The sequence below is a fragment of the Quercus lobata genome, chromosome 6, assembly GCF_001633185.2.
Source record: "Quercus lobata isolate SW786 chromosome 6, ValleyOak3.0 Primary Assembly, whole genome shotgun sequence".
NCBI lineage: Eukaryota > Viridiplantae > Streptophyta > Magnoliopsida > Fagales > Fagaceae > Quercus > Quercus lobata.
Window position 1 is genome coordinate 48,020,288 of NC_044909.1, and position 16,062 is coordinate 48,036,349.

At 39.0% G+C, this 16,062-nt stretch overlaps 1 protein-coding gene across 1 annotated transcript; it reads right to left on the reverse strand.

Moving 5' to 3' along the window:
* Nucleotides 1-4,293: 4,293 nt before the first annotated feature.
* On the reverse strand, nucleotides 4,294-4,878 carry LOC115950403. Its single transcript, XM_031067607.1, has 2 exons — nucleotides 4,725-4,878; nucleotides 4,294-4,634 (listed from the first exon to the last, which is right to left on the reverse strand). The coding sequence occupies exons 1-2, from the start codon at nucleotides 4,876-4,878 to the stop codon at nucleotides 4,294-4,296; spliced, it is 495 nt and encodes a 164-aa protein (XP_030923467.1).
* Between the last annotated feature and the right edge of the window lie 11,184 nt (nucleotides 4,879-16,062).

The following is a 16,062-nucleotide window of genomic DNA, read 5'->3' on the forward strand; positions in this document are numbered from 1 at the left end:
ACTTAGGAAAGTAGTGTAGGATTTTATTTGTTTTACCCTTTATATTTTGTTCTGTTAATGTTTGTAAAAGGATCGCTTTTGGATTTTAATGAAAGGTGTCGTTTTCCTTTAAATCTTGTTGTTTTACTTTCTCTTCTGTTTTCATCATGAATGAATGTCTATTCTGCCATTAACTGTTGAAAACCAAGCATGAGTGAATGAATATGTAAAAAATGATAGTCGATAATTAGACAAAATTGCTGCGAGGTTAATTTCCCCCAAGTCTGTGGTCCGAGGAGCCAGGCAGGACTTGGGTTCTGTTTAACACTTAGTGAAAATTGCTGCGAGGTTAATTTCCCCCAAGTTTGTGGTCCGAGGAGCCAGATAGGACTTAGGTTCTGTTTAACACTTAGTGAAAATTGCTGCGAGATTAATTTCCCCCAAGTCTGTGGTCCGAGGAGCCAGGCAGGACTTGGATTCTGTTTAACACTTAGTGAAAATTGGCGCGAGGTTAATTTCTCCCAAGTCTGTGGTCCGAGGAGCCAAGTAGGACTTGGGTTCTGTTTAACACTTAGTGAAAATTGGCGCGAGGTTAATTTTCCCCAAGTCTGTGGTCCGAGGAGCCAGGCAGGACTTGGGTTCTGTTTAACACTTAGTGAAAATTGCTACGAGGTTAATTTCCCCCAAGTCTGTGGTCCAAGGAGCCAGGCAAGACTTGGGTTCTGTTTAACACTTAGTGAAAATTGGCGCGAGGTTAATTTCCCCCAAGTCTGTGGTCCGAGGAGCCAGGCAGGACTTGGATTTTGTTTAACACTTAGTGAAAATTGGCGCGAGGTTAATTTCCCCCAAGTCTGTGGTCCGAGGAGCCAGGCAGGACTTGGGTTCTGTTTAACACTTAGTGAAAATTGCTGCGAGGTTAATTTCCCCTAAGTCTGTGGTCCGAAGAGCCAGGCAGGACTTGGGTTCTGTTTAACACTTAATCCAAGTAGCTGTACAGTAATGCGGCGTCAAGAATGATGTCTTTCATTAATAACAGTATCTTTTCAGGTTAATTACATTCCATGGGCGTGGCACTACATGTTCATCCAAATCTTCCAAAAAGTAAGCTCCTATGCTGGCTACGGAAGTGATACGGTATGGGCCTTCCCAGTTTGGTCCGAGTTTTCCCCATGTAGGGTTCCTCACGGTGCCCAGGACCTTCCTCAGTACTAGATCCCCGAGCGCCAATGGTCTTGACTTCACTTTGGCGTCGTAACCCTGTTTGAGCTTTTGCTGATAGTATGCTAGGTGGACCATTGCAATTTCCCTTTTTTCTTCGATGAGGTCCAAGCTTTTTTCCAGAAGTTTGTTATTTGCAATGGGGCTGAAGGCAGTAGTCCTCTATGTTGGGAAGTTTATCTCCAGTGGGATGACAGCCTCGGCTCCGTAGGTCATTGAAAAGGGGGTTTCTCCTGTGGACCTGCGAGGCGTGGTGCGGTATGTCCACAAGACGTGTGCTAACTCTTCAAGCCACCTCCCTTTTGCATCGTCCAACCTCTTTTTCAGCCTATTCACTATGGTTTTATTGATGGCTTCCGTCTGTCCATTACCCTGTAGGTAGGCCGGTGTGGAATATTGATTGATAATTCCCAGCTCATTACAGTATTTTCTGAAGGCTTTGCTGTCAAACTGGAGGCCGTTGTCCGAGATCAGGATGTGCGGGGTCCCGAACCTAGTGATAATAGTTTGCCAGTGCCTCAGCTTCGACCCACTTTGTGAAGTAATCGGTGTCAACGAGAAGAAATTTCTTGTTCCCTGCCGCTTTGGGGAATGGTCCTAGTATGTCTAGACCCCATTGTGCGAATTGCCAAGGGCTGGACAGCGGGTTAAGTTCTCCGCCTGGCTAGTGTATGTTCGGGGCGAACCTTTGGCACTGGTCGCACTTCTTCACATATTCCAGAGCCTCTTTATGCATGCTCGGCCACCAGTAACCCAGCGTTATGGCCCGTGGGATAGGGATCTACCCCCCGTATGACTTCCGCAAATTCCTTCATATAACTCCTCCAGGATGAGTTCAGTAGCCTCTGGGTGCACATACAACAGGTATGGCCCCGAGAACGAGTGTCTGTAAAGTTTGGAGTCCTCGGACAGCCAGAATCGAGAAGCTTTCCTCCTAATTTTGTCGGCCTCAACCTTATCGTCTGGTAAGGTGTCGTGCTTTAAGAACAGCACTAGAGGATCCATCCAGTTAGGTCCTGCCCTGACATTGTCTACCTGAATTTCGTTGGCCTTCCCTGTTGTTGGGCGATAGAGATCTTCAACTAAAATAACCCGAGGAAGGGGCTGAGCCGAGGAGGTAGCCAGCATTGCGAGACAATCAGCTTGGGTATTCCCACTCCTGGGTACATGCGTTAAACGGAAGTGATAGAAATGGGTCTGCAGGTGCCTAGCCCGGGCCAGGTACTCTTGCATTCTTTCATCCTTTGCCTCCAACTCCCCGTTTACTTGTCCCACGATGAGTCTCGAATCCGAGAACATGTTTACAAATTTTCCACCCAATTTCTGGATCATTGACATTCCCTCCAATAGCGCTTCATACTCGGCTTCGTTATTTGTGGCAGAGAATCCGAGCCTCAACGACTTTTCTATGGTTATCCCTTCGGGAGAGATTAGAACGAGCCCCACCCCTGAGCCCCTTTGGTTCGCTGCACCGTCGATGTGTGCTTTCCACCAGTTGTGTTCATGCTGAGAGACTGTGCTGATTAGTTTCTTACCAGCACTTAGTGATCCCGACACTTCCTTTCCTTTTAGGGTGGGCTCCGCAAATTCAGCTACTAGATCAGCGAGGACCTGACCCTTTACGGCGGTGCGAGACATGTATCTAATGTCGAAGGCGCCCAGGATCGTTCCCCATTTTGCAATTCTACCTGTGTAGTCAACGCTGCGGAGGACGGATTTCAACAGAAGTTGAGTTAGCACAACTACTGTATGTGCCTGAAAATAGTGGGGGAGCTTCCGCGTGGCTTGTACGACGGCCAAGATATCTTTTTCGAGGGGGAGATACCGGGTCTCTGCCTCCTGCAGCAATTTGCTCACATAATAGACGGGTCGCTGCGTGCCGTTGTCTTCTCGGATTAGCACTAAGCTCACCGCATGAGAGGCTACTGCGATGTAGGCGAACAACACCTCGTCGGCATCGGGACTGGACATAATCGGTGGTCGGGCGAGGTATTCCTTGAGCTGTTGGAAAGCTAAAGCACACTCCTCAGTCCACTCAAAGCCCTTCCACTTGTGCAATAGGAGGAAGAAAGGCCTGCATCTGTCCGCTGAGCGAGAGATGAAATGGTTTAAAGCAGCTATCATGCCGGTGAGCTTTTGGACTTCTTTGGGATTTCGAGGAGGCTGCAGGCTATGAATGACTCTTATTTGGTCAGAGTTAACTTCTATTCCTTTGTGGTTCACCATATAGCCTAAGAATTTTCCTGATCCCACCCCAAATGAACATTTGGATGCGTTCAATTGTAGCTTGTACTTTCTTAGAATTTGAAAGACTTCGCCGAGATCTCTGATGTGGTCGACCACCAATTTGCTTTTTACCACCATGTCATCTATATACACTTCAACACTCTTACCCATCTGCTGTTCAAACATCCTAGTCATCATCCTTTGATAGGTCGACCCGGCATTCTTCAAGCTGAAGGGCATCGCCTTATAATGATAGTTTCTGACTGGGGTGACAAAAACAGTTTTTTCTTGGTCTTCGGCAGTTAGGGATATCTGATGGTAGCCCTGGAAGGTGTCCAAAAAACTCATTCAAGGGTGTCCGACAGTCGAATCTACCAATCGGTCTATACGTGGCATTGGAAAAGGATCCTTCGGGCAGGCCTTGTTTAAGTCCGTGAAGTCTACGCAGACCCACCATTTCCCGCTTTTCTTTTTTACCACGACTGTGTTGGCTAACCATTCGGGGTAGAATACTTCTTTGATAGCCCCAGCTTTCTTCAATTTTGCGACCTCTTCTCTCACAGCGTCTGCATGTTCTTTTGACGGTCGTCGAGGAGGTTGCTTCTTAGGCATTATAGCTGGGTTAACATTAAGGTGATGGCATATGAGATCTGAGTCTACTCCGGGGGCCTCATAGGGATCACAGGCGAATACGTCCACATTTCGTCGGAGAAAATCAATTAGTGTTGACTTCTCCTGTGGTGGTAATTCTGAGCCGATCTGAAAAAACCTCTCAGAGTCTGATCCGACGAGTACTTTCTCCAGCTCCTCACAGCTCACCTCCGAGGCTTGTCCTCCACCACCCGCAGTTGGGACCGGGATCATTAATTGCTATAAGCCGTTCTCGGCTGAAGTGGAAGGTTCACTATTTGGTCGTCGTGAGATTGCCGACACCATGCATTGCCTAGCCACTCCTTGGTTCCCTATTATTTCTTTGACTTGACCTCCTGACAGATACTTCACTTTTTGGTGCAAGGTTGATGGCACAGCCCCCAGTGCATGAAGCCACGGTCGGGCCACAATAGCTGTGTAGGGGGAGTACGCATCTACCACAATGAAGTTCACCTCTACCACGTCTGAGTCTGTTTGCACAGGCAGCCTAATCATGCCTTTCGGGGTGACGGTTTTTCCTTTAAAGTTGACCAGAGGGGAATTGTATGGCGACAGGTCTTCTGGTTTCAATTTCAACCCGTTATACAAATCAGGGTACATTACCTCCACGGCGCTGCCTTGATCAACTAACACCCTTTTCACGTTATAACTTCCAATTCTGAGCGTGCCGACTAGGGCATCATCGTGTGGTTGAAGGGTTCCCTGCTTATCCTCCTCTGAGAACCCGATTAAGGGCGTGGCACTCACTTTGGCTCTCTTGGATTCCCTATCGTCCGGCTCAGTCGGGAACCTGCCCACTGACATTACTCTGAAAGGGCTGGAACCAGTCCTTCCAGGCGCGACATGAATGACATTTATTGTGCCAATGGGTGGCCTCAATGTGCTTTGTCTGGTTTCGATATTTGACTGTTCCTGCCATCCTTCAGAGCGATGCAACAGATGCCCTCAACTTCCCTTTTATGACAAGCCGATCCAAATGGTTTTTCAGATTCCTGCAATCATCGATGGTGTGACCTGGCTCTTGGTGGTACGCACAATACAGATTCTGATTACGTTTTGAGGGGTCACTTGCCATCCTGTTCGGCCATTGAAAGAAAGGTTCGCACTTCACCTTCTCTAGGATCTTGTGTAATGGTTCTCGGAACACAGCATGGACTGCCTGAGCCCCAGTAGATCCGGACTGTTCCGCGTAGTCTCTTCTCGGCCTGTTACTGCTATTAAAGCGGTCTGACCTGAAGTCCCTCATCTCTTGAGGGACAACCTTCGCTTTACCCCTCCCCATCTGCTGGTCCTCCTCGACCCTTTTGTACTTGTCAATTCTGTCCATGAGTTAGCGCACGCTGGTGACTGGCTTCCCAGTGAGGGACTTTCTTAAGCCATGCTCTGTCGGCAGGCCTCTTTTGAACGTACTAATGGCGACGTCATCGTAATTTCCTTCTATCTCATTATACATTTCTCAGTACTTGTCTGAGTAGGCCTTCAGCATCTCTCCTTCCCGCATGGACAAGGATAGGAGGGAATCGAGGGGCCGAGGGACTCTATTGCTGGTGATGAAGCGGGAACCAAAAGCCTGTGTCAGCTGTTTAAAGGAATCTATGGAATTCGGCTGGAGGGCATCAAACCATCTCATCGCCATAGGTCCCAAGCTGGACGGAAACACCTTACACATTAACGCCTCATCCCTGGAGTGGACGACCATCCTCTGATTAAACTGGCTTACATGCTCTACTGGGTCAGTCCGACCATTGTATATGGCAAACGTTGGTTGATGGAACCGCCGAGGAAGCACTGCCCTCTCTATTCTACGCGTGAAAGGCGACTAGGAGATGCGATCCAGGGCCTTGCTCATGGCATCGTTGGCCAGGCCTTGGTAAGATGGGCTTTTGTGGCCGCGTTTGTGAGGACGCTCTTCCTCATAGGAAAAAGTCTCGCTCGGAGGGGTTCTTGATCTTCGCCTGTATTCGTTATCCTCATCACTGCTAGTGTTCGAGCCGGGTGAAGGACGTCTTCGCTACGCTCAGCGCAGCTTCTTCTTCAAATCATCAATCTCTTGCTGTAGAGCATTTCGATCGTTTTACTTATGGGATGCATGATCTTTCCCTTTTGAGCGGCTTCTACTCGTGTGAGAGGTGTTCACACTGCCCTCTCGTTGATTATCTTGGTCATTTTCTCGTTCGAGATTCATGAAATTGTCCTGCCGTTGGGAATCTGCACGTCCGATTTGGCGCGGACCTGATCCTTCCATTTCTTACAGTTTCATTTGTCGAGACACAAGTTCTTCCCACAGACGGCACCAATTGTAGGGGCGGTTTTTGGGGCCCAGACCCAACAAGTAAGTGGTTCTGACCCAAAAGTCCCTAGACAATGAATTTGTAGAGAGCGGTTTACAGAACTAGGGCTGGACGAAGTGAACGTTAGTTAGTTGTATACCATGCAACAATCTGAACGTGAGAATATTCCATTTAAGTTTTACAGGATACTAGTCCGAGTAGACGTATAAGTGCACCTCTTGCTCTGGTTAAAGACTATAGAATTCTTTAACCTCTCTATCTTTTTTCTCTAAATTCTCCGATCCCTTCTTCATGGGGATTTCCTTCTCTTATATAGCCTCCTTAAATTGATAAGGACCTTACATTTGTTAACCATTTGGACCTTCACTTGAGTGCCTGTCCCATCGGACATCCACCTTGTCTTTCTGTGAGTTGCACTAGCCAATGTAACACTGCTCCCCTGTCTTCTCCACATTAATGCGGCTGAAAAAGTAGCTTCCTTGCATTTAATGCGACAGTTGTGGCTTCTCCCTGGACGTCTTACATTTTCCTCTTTCCTGCTGTGTGAGGCTCATCCTACTACCCACGTTTGTCTGGGATGGTTCTTCACTGTGGAGGGGGCGCACATTGGGCCCATATTTGTGTGTCCGAGGAGACATTTCTCCTTGGACGTCTTTTAAAATAAACTGGGCTCAACAGGACTGGGCTAGAAGCCTCTTGGTCCCCATTTTCCCTTTTTGTCATGGTTGGGCTCCGTGTGGGGCCCAAGGCCCATTGTTGACTTTGGAAATGTTACCCCTACAGGTGGTATTAACACTTGAAGTAATAGATTTTTTTAATGCGGAGGTTCTACTAGTTCATTGCATGTGATTCATGTAGTGCAAAAGGCTAGCAGATGATTTGTTGTGATTCTAGTTTTATAAACGACCAATTAATCTTGTACTGGTGTCTTGCATGAAATAGACAATGAAAGAAACATATATAGTACTTACATAAAAATATATATATATAGTGATCATAGAAAAAGTAAGGAATTATTTGGTGTTTATTATATTTGGACTATGGGCCAAGAGAAATGATGTTGCCGGTGGCAGGAGGTATAGATAGTTTCTGCAGGTTAAATGTGGTAGAAATAGAAGGTGAAGTATATGACGAAAGAAGAATTGATTTTAGTTAGGTTCATTTGGATTTAGGCATTTAGTACACAAGTTATAATCTATTATGAATGCAATTAATAAGAAATAGGTATTTTATATTTATATATATATATATAGCTAAAAATAAAAAGAAGTTTAATTTCTTTAAACTACCTTTACAGATGTTATTATAGCATTTGTGTGTACCAAAAATGAGGTTGATGGGTCAATCCTTACTTGGGTTCACAATCTATTTGTAGTATGGGCTTTGGATTTCCTACCCTAGGTGGTTCCTAACGCAGAGACCCAACAAAACAACCTCTTCCTACGAATTCCTCTACTCTTTCTACCACAACTACAACTCTCTTGGTGTTCCCTTACTCCCCTTATCCTTAGTTTCCTTTGAATCTTCTTCGACCTTCTTTTCTTCATCCCCTTCTCCTCTTTATAGCTTGAGATTAGTGGAAGGGTTATAATTACTTTCGTTATGAGTGGGAAAGGAGGTCCAATGTTGTTATCCTTAAGTAGGTGTTTAGTTGGAAGTGGGGTGTGGTAAAAGTAGCATTGAAACTGATTCCCACATCAGTAGATTTGCCCAACGGTGATGTTTTCCAAGGTAATATTGGCCATTCAGGATCTCACTTTCCCGGGAAATTGCACTCCCCGTCCAGGTTAGAGTTGATTGGCAAGGTCTTACCTTTGCCGTTCATGCCATAATGGCTCCATTGTGGTTTTTGGGCTTTGGATGGGCGTCTAGACTTGTCTGGGCCAAGGTTGTGGGCCCAACAAAATACACAACCGCACATGATGTCTCGAGGTCTTAGGCCCAAGGCTTAACAAGTTCAAGGTCTTGTACACGTGGCATCAATGTGATGGATTCTATGAACAATGGGTCTGAGGGGGAATAGTGCCCCGTACAACATTCATCTTGGATTAATCAAAATACTATTTCAATCTTTTAATCAACTAGCTTGTAACTTCATGCGTATGTATGAATACACTTAAAGATATACAATAAGATGCATAATATAATTCTTATATATAATTTAAATATTATTGATAGTTATTTTTATATTTTGTTAACTCTTTAAAAAATTTTGTAAGGATATTATTAGGTATAAAATGTAAATTGTCCATTTAAAAAAATATATATTGTAAAGCACTTTTTTTTTCTACGATTCATTTATTATAAACTCTTTTTTTTTTTTTTTTGTACTTAATAACTCACTTGAATGAATATTTATGATATGGTCCCACATTTTATTCTAAAATTAAGAAATAAAACTCTTTAAGAATAAATAATTTATGACATATGGCACAAAATTGGAACTCTATTATTATTATTATTATTATTATTATATTTGATATTGATAGCTACCCACCCTTGGTGGATGGGGTGCCCTTTAAGCCAAGGACAAAGGGCAAGTTGAGACGAACTAACAGTCACCTCTCCCACCAATGGGCTCCACCATATGCCTAATATAGACCACAAATAAATAAATAATACATCCATATTTTTTTACTACGGTCCTTCTCCAAAAACATTATTTGGGAACAGTTTATTTAATTTTTTGCTGAAATTTTTTTGTTGAAAGTATGCTAAAATATATTTGTAAAAGGTATAAAAAAAATTTTAAAAAAAAACCAAAAAATCAAGAAAAAAGAAAAGAAAAGTGGAGTTCTAAAAAACTGTACATGAAAGCAAAACCGACACTTGAATATTGTAGTTTAGCCTTTTGTTTTTTTTTTCCTTGTTAATTGAAATGGCTCATTCTCTCTGAACCCCTACTCCCTCACCTCACTGAACTCATCATCTCTCACACCTCAACAAACAATCTTGAAACTTACTTACAAATCCTTTATAGTCCTTGTTGGTAAAGAACTTCAAACACCTTTGGCCACAAAATCAACTTGGCGCTGATTTTCTTCTCCTAGAGCTTGGCCTAAGGAAGATGGGGGTTTAATGCCACGCTGATTATTATTTATGTTGAAGACTAATAAATGTCTTACTGTATTAAATTGTATTAAACTGTTTTACAATGAATTAAACGGAGCCTAAGTGTAATATAATAATAAATTGGCTTAAAGCTTGTTGGACTTGTATTCTACCAACTTAATCAAGTAAAGATTAGCCAAAAATGGATTTTAATTCAACTCAACTGAAATATTTTTCATTGATGAGAGCCTAAGCCTTTGTTTAGCAGCAGTACAAAACCTGGGGCCATGTATTGTCATCTAAGGACTACAGGTATTAAAGATCATCTTTATTTAAAATAGATTTATTTTATGGTTAAAATTAAATATTATAACTTTATCCAGTATTACCTGCATATGTCATTCTATACAATATCAACTCTAAGATTATTTTTAAAGATAAAATATAAATTCAACTTATACTGTTTGCTCCATGATAAACGTTCTTTATTGATTGAATTAACTGAAACTCACAAATTCAAAAAAAAAAAAAAATTAACTACAAAATAATTTCACTACATATATTTTAATAAAATTGAGGGGATCTTGTTCTGAATTATGTATAGTTTTTTATTCCCAAATTTATTATTTTTCTTTTGGTATCCTAGGTAATGAGTAAGCCACTAAACTTCTTTTTTATTTTATTTTATTTGTTTGGAAATTACACTTTTTCACCATAAATTATACTCCATTTTATAATTACCCCTTGAATCACAAGAATGCATGATCAGCCCCTAAACTAAAACCCGTGTAACAATTTATCCTCTCTTGTCACTTTCTCAATTAATTCTAACAAAATATAGCATCAACAAAATCAAATTATCATCTAATGTATGTTTTGGAGGGAGGGGTAAATCGGCATTTTAATGCTAAATTCTGTTAGGCTTAATCCCAAAACAAATGGCAGTGAACTAAGTACAAAAAAATTATAACTTTGGTGGTCAATCGTGCATTTCAATACTTTAGGGAGCAAAGTATAAAATGTAATATAATTTAGGGTGGAAAAGTGTAATTTTTCCTCTTTTAATATAATTTTGGCTAAAATACAAATTGTATCCTCTAATTTTAGCTGAAATTCATTTCAAACCTATAACTTTAATTTTATTTAATTAAGACCTCTAAATTTCAAAATTATTCAATTCAGACATTGCATCTAATTTTGTTAAAAATTTGTTGTTAACAAAAATGAGGAATTATGTTTCTTTTTCAGAAATTATTTTTATTAATTCTTTTAATAATTTTTTTTTACTAGTTAATTGCAAAGAAAAAAAATATAATGGAATTGACAGAAGATTTAAATTGAATAAATTTTAAACTTAATTGAATAAAAGTAAAATTAGATGACTAAAATGAATTTTAGCCGAATATAAAGGTTGCAACTTTCATTTTGGCCTATTATTATTTAATTGGTTATATAAAGTGGAATGGTTTGCTTTTTTCTTTTTCTTTTTCTTTTGAAAAATGTAGAATTTTTTGGTTTGCTTGTATTCTTACTATCTTGTATATACTTTATATGTGATATCATATATCTAGGAGTATTCATTAGTCCTACCAAACGTTCTATACATTATATTAAAAGAGATGACAGGAAAGTCTTGAGTTCTATACTTTTCAAATTAGCTTTTAGACACCACTCAAAACATTAGAAAAGAAAGCGAAAAGAGAAAAGCTGCCTACCATTAGGGTATCCATAGTCCATACTTTACATAGCCCCACCCACCCTTATCATATTTTATTTATCTTCCTTTCTCGCTTTTTTATTTCTCTCTTTCTTTCTTTTTTTTCTTACTTTGTTTTGTACCCATCATGTTGGTTTTTTATGCACACCAGCTCTCATAGGCCCCATGAGCTAAAGCCCAAAACAAAAAGACCTCTCTCTTTTCTACGTCTAAAAAGCATATGGGAACTCATTGAAACCATTTCTGTCTGTTTCTCTTCGCTTTTGAAGCAATTAACTCAACCTTGACCATACATTCTCTTCTTCTGGAAATACAAATAGGCCTTGCTCTCAATATAAAACCATGTGTAGCATTTCCAATTCCATCTGCTTGATTGATAGATTTTTGTGGGATTCAGATTTTGGTAAATTGTGTGATCGCTTTTGCCTCTTAACTCTATTCCTCTCCTTTCAATTTCCATAATTGGATTAGAATATCAAGGAGACACTATGCACATAATACATGCATGCATATATGTCTATAAAATTCACAAATCCCTTGTTGCCTTACCACTTGGCCACGCCCCATTTTTCCCCTACTAAAGTTTGCTACTTTATTGACCATTTGACATATTGTTTTAAAGCAACACTTTTTCAAATTATAAATTTTTAGTCCATTTTTGAAGAAAGATGAAAAAAAACAAAAAACTGTATCAAACAGGCACTAAATTCCATTGGTTTTGGAAAAAATATTACAAGCTCATGGTTTTAATAAGAGGATTAGGTGCTAGTTGCTCATTGTGGTTACGGTCTTAAGGCTGTACCTGGGCCCTACTATAGCTGGCTTATGGCCCAACTAGAGATTTCTTAGACTTTATTAGTTATTACCAACATGCTTTTGATTTATTTATTTTTTTTGCCAGATGAGAAAATTGACTCGTGGTATTAGTAAACTACAAAGGAAATTCGTGATAAGTGGCGTATTTGTCTTCTTGTCAAGCTTGATTTTTGCCCTATCTTTTAAAACAAATTAAGTTAGTTCATGTGTTCCACATTGGAACACATCAGTACCATGTCAAAATGTCTTTTGGGGGTTTTGCAGTCTTACTCTTATAGAAGTTTCTTGTCCTTCAACTTGTGCAAGAAAGTGCAAACTAAGCTGTACTAAATCTCAATATAGTTTTTAGGCAGCTTAGCTAGGGAGAAGTGGGAATAAGCTCTTACAAGTTACAACACCAGCAAGCAAGTTTTGGTCATTGATAAGTGCCATGGTCATAGAGAGACTTTTTTTTTTTTTGATTTGGACATAGAGAGACTTGATCATTATGTGTGCTGTACTACTATGTAGGAGTTCTTGCTTTTGGTGGCTTTTTTCAAGGAGTTATCATTACCAAAATCAACAAGTTAAAGTGCTTTTGAATTTGACGTTGCGCTTATCATTTGGTAGGAGAAAAAAAAACCAGAAATTGTGACCTAGAAGCTTTTCATAAAAGTCAGTTTTCCAATTAATTAATACATCCATAATCAATCCCCAAGCAAGTTATTCATAAAATATATACAAAGTCCTTCTCATACCCAATTCATTATTTGGTTGCACATCCTGTACCGCTCAGAAAATCCTACCAAGAAAACCATAGCACACTTCACATTACAAACCTCTAAAGTCTAAATAATAGTAGTAAGTTTAGTGACACAAGAATTTTACACCTCTTTTTTTTTTTTTCAAAACAACTGAGATAATGTCATAATTGATGCATGATAAAAATAACATTAGCAATGGACTTATGGACCTATGTTAAAGTGATGACTAGTTAGCCTAACAAGTTGTGAAAGAAATTAATTTTGAAAGGACAATGTTTCTCTTCTCTACCTTTCTAGGATGCAAAGCAATTCAGTTGTGAACTTCTGTATGAGGATTAGAAGAATATCCCACGTGCTCACAACACAGCCAAACCGGGGACGAAGCCAAAACTTTGAGTCAGGGAGACAGTTTTACTGTTGGCTGCATGTAGTGATTTCAACCTCTGATTCTACTTAGCTGTTGAGATTTTTTTTTTTTGGTAAAAACAAAACTATTTTTGTTTAGAATTTTTTTAAAGGGCAAGGTTATTTAATTGAGCTTAATTTTGTTTTTTAGTTTTATTGGTAATTTTTGTTGTTGAGCTTTTCTTTCTTTTCTTTTTTTTTTTGGGCTTGTAGATTTTGTTTTAGATTTTAGATCTATAAATTTTTTATGATCACTAAAATGAGGAAAATGCTAGAGTTGCAAGTCTTTTTATAAATTACTTATGTAATAAGTGGTTACTGATAAGTAAAAAAATGATATAAGTGCTATGCTCATATGCGAATCAATAAGAATTTGCCATCAAAAAGGTTTGTAAAAATGTTATAAAAAAATTTGTGAGTATAGCATTACTCTTAAAAGAAGCAATGATATTGTTAAAGGGAAATAAAATGTAATTTTATAGAATGAAATTGCTAAAATTAATACACATATATATATATATATATATAATTTTTTTTTTTTTTTTAATTTAGGGGGGCCATTGCCCCCCTTGGTCCAAGGGTAGTTCCACCCCTAAGCCAGACAATGGGGACTGGATCACTGAAAACTTGAGAAGCCAACCATAAAAATTTTCACAACTTCTTGGCAAAACTATAACGCGGCAGAATATGATTGATAAAAAAAAAAAATAGCAAGTCTATGTATAAGTGATGGTTAACTACTCACAGTCTGCCAAGCAGAGATGTAGCAAATAAGTTGGGGAATAATTTGTAGTTGTAGACCTTCTCATATTCCACATGCTCACAACTCAGCCAGAGCCAGACAATGAGGACTGGAAACTTGAGAAGCCGACCATGGTTGTTCCTGTCGTTAAACAGAGATGTAAGGGTCCCTCCCCATTACTAATGCATGTGTATTGTCACATAGAATGGTGGGCTCTGATTCTATGATGAACATACTACAGATAAACCCGCGTGTGCTTTGCCTATCCCAGGTTGGGAACTGCTTTAAAAGGCCTTGTATTGCGTAGGAACCATATTGATAGATTGTTTTCTTGTGTAAATTGACCACACAAGAGCTGCATGTGACAAAAACTCTTAACTTATTATACACCACAAGCTTTTTGGACAAGAAATTGGTCGGTCTGATCTACTTTTTTGTTGTTAATTTTAGTGGGTTTCTCCTCTTAGCACTGAATTTATATTCGTAGTTATCTGTTACCTCATCCTAAATAGCTCAACCCATCTAGATTCCAAACATGTTGATATCAAGGCATGTATGATATATATTGTCTACGTTATATAAGGGAAGGACATTAATTCTTCCACTGCTAATCTACCCAACAAGAATTTACTAAAGCAGATACAAATAAAGGAATTACATGGCCATATCAAACAAGCACGTATTGTCTACGTTATATAATTGAAAGGACATTAATTCTTCCACTGCTAATCTACCCAACAAGAATTTACTAAAGCAGATATAAATAAAGGAATTACATGGCCATATCAAACAAGCACCTGATAAATTAAACTTCTTGGAGCTTTTGTTAACTTTTAGAGGTTTAACTTATTCTCTTTTTCTTGGGCCAGTATAGAGGTTTTACGGCTTTGTTTTGAACTAGACCAAACATGTTTTAGGATTGAAATGGCCCATTTTTTGGTGGGCCACAATGCCAGATTCTAAAAAGGAGAGTTTCCTTCCTTCCTTCACTTTTTCTATCCATCTAATCAAAATGAATGGGAACTCTGAACTCTCTCTCCACAAATTCCTCATTCAGTCAGCCATTAAAAAAAAAAAAAAAAGGACGCATACCAAAATAAGCTAACTAACATTCATTTGATTTTTGATAGATTTGCTTCTTTTTTCTTTTTTTCTTTTTTTTTCTTTTTTTAATAAATCTACTCCATTTTCACATGAAACAAGGTGCAAGGAGACAAATTGAATTGCTTACAATTATTGTAATTTAGAATAATTTGGTTTGGATGTGCAGTGACTTTTAATATTTGATGCCGAGCAAAAAATCCATTAAGGATAGATAAATCATTCCAACAATTAAAATATGTTGCTCAACTTCCAAATGTTAAACTAAGCAAATGTTTATTAATTTGTAACTATGATTCTTAATTTTTACAACTGTACAAACTCGTTTACTAATCGAAGTTAAATTTTTATTAATATTCAATGAGTGGTCATTGTTTGATCAAGTGAATATGACCTTTCATTTAATTTTAAGTCTCTGCCTGATATATGTGTGAGGGTGGACTCAAATCCAAATACAATATAGGTATTAAAAAAAAATCCATAGGATGCAATGCACACATTTTCAGAGTAACCTATCAGTATCCTGTCACAATAGTAGATATTTTGTTTTGTAGGTGCCTTATCGGAATTGATAGTTAGGGTCAAAATGATTATGTGTTCCTAAACTATTCCTTTCCAAAATCTAGTTTAATTGTAATGGAATTGCTAAAGTTTAGTGTTTAGGATAGTGTTTGAAGATTTACATTGAAGACATTAGTAACTACTTAAAAGTTGATGAATCGATTGCCTCAACTGTAGCTCGATGAATCGAGTTCATTAAAGCTTGACTTGTACCTTGGCTCTAGTTGATTGATCAAGCCTCAAGTAAACTAATTTCTCAATTTGTGGTCCATATGACCAAAGACATAGGGATCTATACACTAGGGTTCTAGAACATAATAATTCATATTAGGTCGTCATAAACACAAGGAGAATACTCTATGAAGAATAGATATTTGTTACCTTAGAACCTTTCAAAAGGCTAAATTATAATATATTTTTTTTGGTAAATAGTTTGTTTGTTGTGTAAAATGGTTTTGCAACTTTTGCTTGGCTAAATTATAACAACTAGTTAGTAATTCGTGTGTGTACATATATACACAAGTTACTAACTAATTATTAAAATATTTTCTGAGTTTATAT

What these genes read in the sequence shown, in the direction of transcription:
- LOC115950403 (XM_031067607.1), bottom strand. Translation starts at nt 4,878, where the DNA reads ATGTCAGTGGGCAGGTTCCCGACTGAGCCGGACGATAGGGAATCCAAG. An exon ending in CGGCACGCTCAGAATTGGAA is followed by an intron (nt 4,635 to 4,724) that starts GTTATAACGTGA and finishes AATTGAAACCAG; the next exon opens with AAGACCTGTCGCCATACAAT.